General features: G+C 53.2%; 1 protein-coding gene across 1 annotated transcript; it reads right to left on the bottom strand.

The window, feature by feature from the left end:
- On the bottom strand, positions 1 to 1,723 carry H310_07125 (hypothetical protein). Its single transcript, XM_008872449.1, has 4 exons — positions 1,070 to 1,723; positions 720 to 1,022; positions 87 to 637; positions 1 to 28 (listed from the first exon to the last, which is right to left on the bottom strand). Exons 1-3 carry the CDS (start codon positions 1,692 to 1,694, stop codon positions 372 to 374), a joined length of 1,194 nt encoding a protein of 397 aa, XP_008870671.1. The 5' UTR covers positions 1,695 to 1,723; the 3' UTR covers positions 1 to 28; positions 87 to 371.
- Between the last annotated feature and the right edge of the window lie 936 nt (positions 1,724 to 2,659).

Below are 2,659 nucleotides of genomic sequence, written 5' to 3'. Positions count from 1 at the left end.
TGCAATGGTGGCGAAGCGTCGGTGACGCCTACGGCACCGAGAGAAAGCGCATGATCGACAGCTCGACAAAAGAAAGCGCATCGAACCTCTTGCGTGCAGTTGAGCGATAGTGAGCTGCCCCATAACGCGAACAGCCTTGGACGTGGCGACGTTTGTACAGTGGTGCAGGAGGAGTCGGAGCTGCGCGACGCAAGTGACAACAGCTTCGTCGACCGTTGATTCCACGATCGAGTGGGCGAGAGACATGGCGGCATACACTACCGACGGATTTGCAGGGTAGGCAGCTAGCGCTACAGCAATGCGCTCCACAAGAAGCTGACAATGGCCTTCACACTTCACCCAACTTTCATGACCTACACCTGTCCAATGGACTATGCCATCGCCGACACGCAATTGGTACCAGAGGATGCCACGACCTTTCGCAAAGCCAAAAAGCCAATGATTTGAACGTCGGCGCTACGATTTTGCCGCATGCGGATGATGATGTCGTCGATCGACCAGCTACAAGCGCCAATGGACTGCACTTGCTTTGCAATAGCCCTGGGAGTTTCTCGCGTGGCAGTGGGCACCCGCTTTGGAGTCTTCGAACTTGCCATCATCTTCACTGCTGACACGGACGGACGTGGCGCGCTGGCATCTACCACACACCCATGTGAGTGTACATATTCGTAGCGCCATTCCCCGCCCGCTTCAATATTGTCAGAATGGTAGCGACATACAAATTTTGTGCCACAGCATGCCATCCGACCACACGAGCTGAAGCGGCTGCTCTCTTCCGTTGCTACACGAGTTTCCTGGAATCGGATCAACTCGACCCTCGACTATTTTGCCGAGCATCGTGCACACCACAGGTCGACTTCTTTTCGTGGACGCTTCGCGGTCTAATGCGGCGCTGCACCACGATCTCGACGGCTCTTCATGCAAGATAAACGCAGCTCCCGTGCGTGCGATGCGGTAGCGGCCCACTGTGAAGATCCCAGACGAGCCAAGCCGGGTGACCTCCCAAAGACCTACTACTGGATCTGGTTGCGGTTAATACATGAACAGGACTCGACGACTGGTTCCACACCTTGCATGCGGCTGCTCTCGCCACAGAATTCGCAAGCATACATGTAGCGCTGATTCAGGGTGCCGCAATGCACGCATGTCCAGTGCACCTTGGCTTGGTGGGCAGCCACGTCATGGAGGCTTTCGAGGTCACGAACGAGGCGAACCTTCTGCTGATGCGTCCAGTCGAAGTATTTCGCCTTTTGCTCCTGTAAATACTGTTCCAGCGCCGCGGCTGCGCGGATTCGGTCTTGGTAATTGAAGGCGGAACTGGTTGCATCCTCCTCCGCCATTCGAAACAGCTCCATGCCTTCTCGCTTGACTTTTCGAGCCAGCGTCTCGGCCGCCTGCGATGCTTCGACCGCTGCAAGATGTTCCCGCATCACGTGCGACCCTTCGACTGTCGAATCCTTGTACAGAACAGACTTGAGGTATTGCAGGCCAGGGTTCAGCGACGGAGCTGGCGGAAGAAAGGCGGTCCCTAGTTGCAAGTACAGCGCCATCGAATCAACATTGAAGGGCGATGGAACGACGAGGGCTTCCCCTCGAAATACAGCGGCATGCCTGCTACGAAGCTGCGGTGGGTTCGTTGAGGGGACACGCTCGGAGCGCAGGATGGACTTCGCGTTGCGCGCGAATGGCGTCATCTTGCCATCGTGTCGATGGGTGGCACAACACCTGAAACTGCTGGTAAATATATTACGCGTCACATGAATAGACCCACCAACGTTTTGGTGCGAAAGCAATGAACCAAAGCGACCCATGACAAGCCACTGATGCTCTGAGCACTACAGATACCTTATCTCCTTGTCACCAGTGCTTTCATAAACATAGTTGCGGTGAAGACCCGATCCTCATCCTTCCTACTTCAAGCCCGCGCGCCAAATGAATAGTCCCCGAGGACTAAAATGTTACTTGTTCACTCAATTCATAACTAACAGCCTGTTTTACCACCATTGGCTTCCAACACGGCCACAAAACGTCGTGGCATTTAATCAATCTGCTGTACAATGAGATCTGGGCTGATTCCCGTCCATGCGTCGATGGTGGCTATCTTGAGGTCCGGAACGTTTTGAAACTGACGGCCACTTCGACAATCACCGCGAGCAAGAATGCCCCAGTGGCTCTCAATAGGATTCTGGTCAGGAGATAGCAAGGGGTAGTCAAATCGGGCAAATTTTTCATGTCTGGAGATAGCGAGGGGTGGTCAAAACGGGCAACCTTTTCATCAGACAATAATTATTTCGTGTACTGATTTCCCTCTGAGTTCTAAACGGGCAAGAACTATAAATTTACACAAAATATTATTTTTCACATGTACAAATTATCACAGTTATTGATGGTGGCCAATGAGCTATGCGTGATGCAGTTCAGCCACTTGTTCACCAAAGGCAGAGAGGTCGCCATCGACAATGCCGGTGCGAGCCCAACAGTTCGCAACAGTGAGCTGGGTCACGGATCTCCAAGCCTCCTTTGCCCAGGTCATCGCTTCGTCCAAAGGTACCTCGTACAATTGTTCTTGTCGTCCTCTCATGACCAAATCGATTTGATCCAAGGCATTCTGCAATTGGCGCTCCTTGAACTTTGCCTTGAAGGCCGCGATGATACCGGC

The sequence above is a fragment of the Aphanomyces invadans genome (assembly GCF_000520115.1).
Source record: "Aphanomyces invadans strain NJM9701 unplaced genomic scaffold supercont1.13, whole genome shotgun sequence".
Lineage (NCBI taxonomy): Eukaryota > Oomycota > Saprolegniomycetes > Saprolegniales > Verrucalvaceae > Aphanomyces > Aphanomyces invadans.
This window is presented reverse-complemented; position numbering and strand designations above follow the sequence as displayed.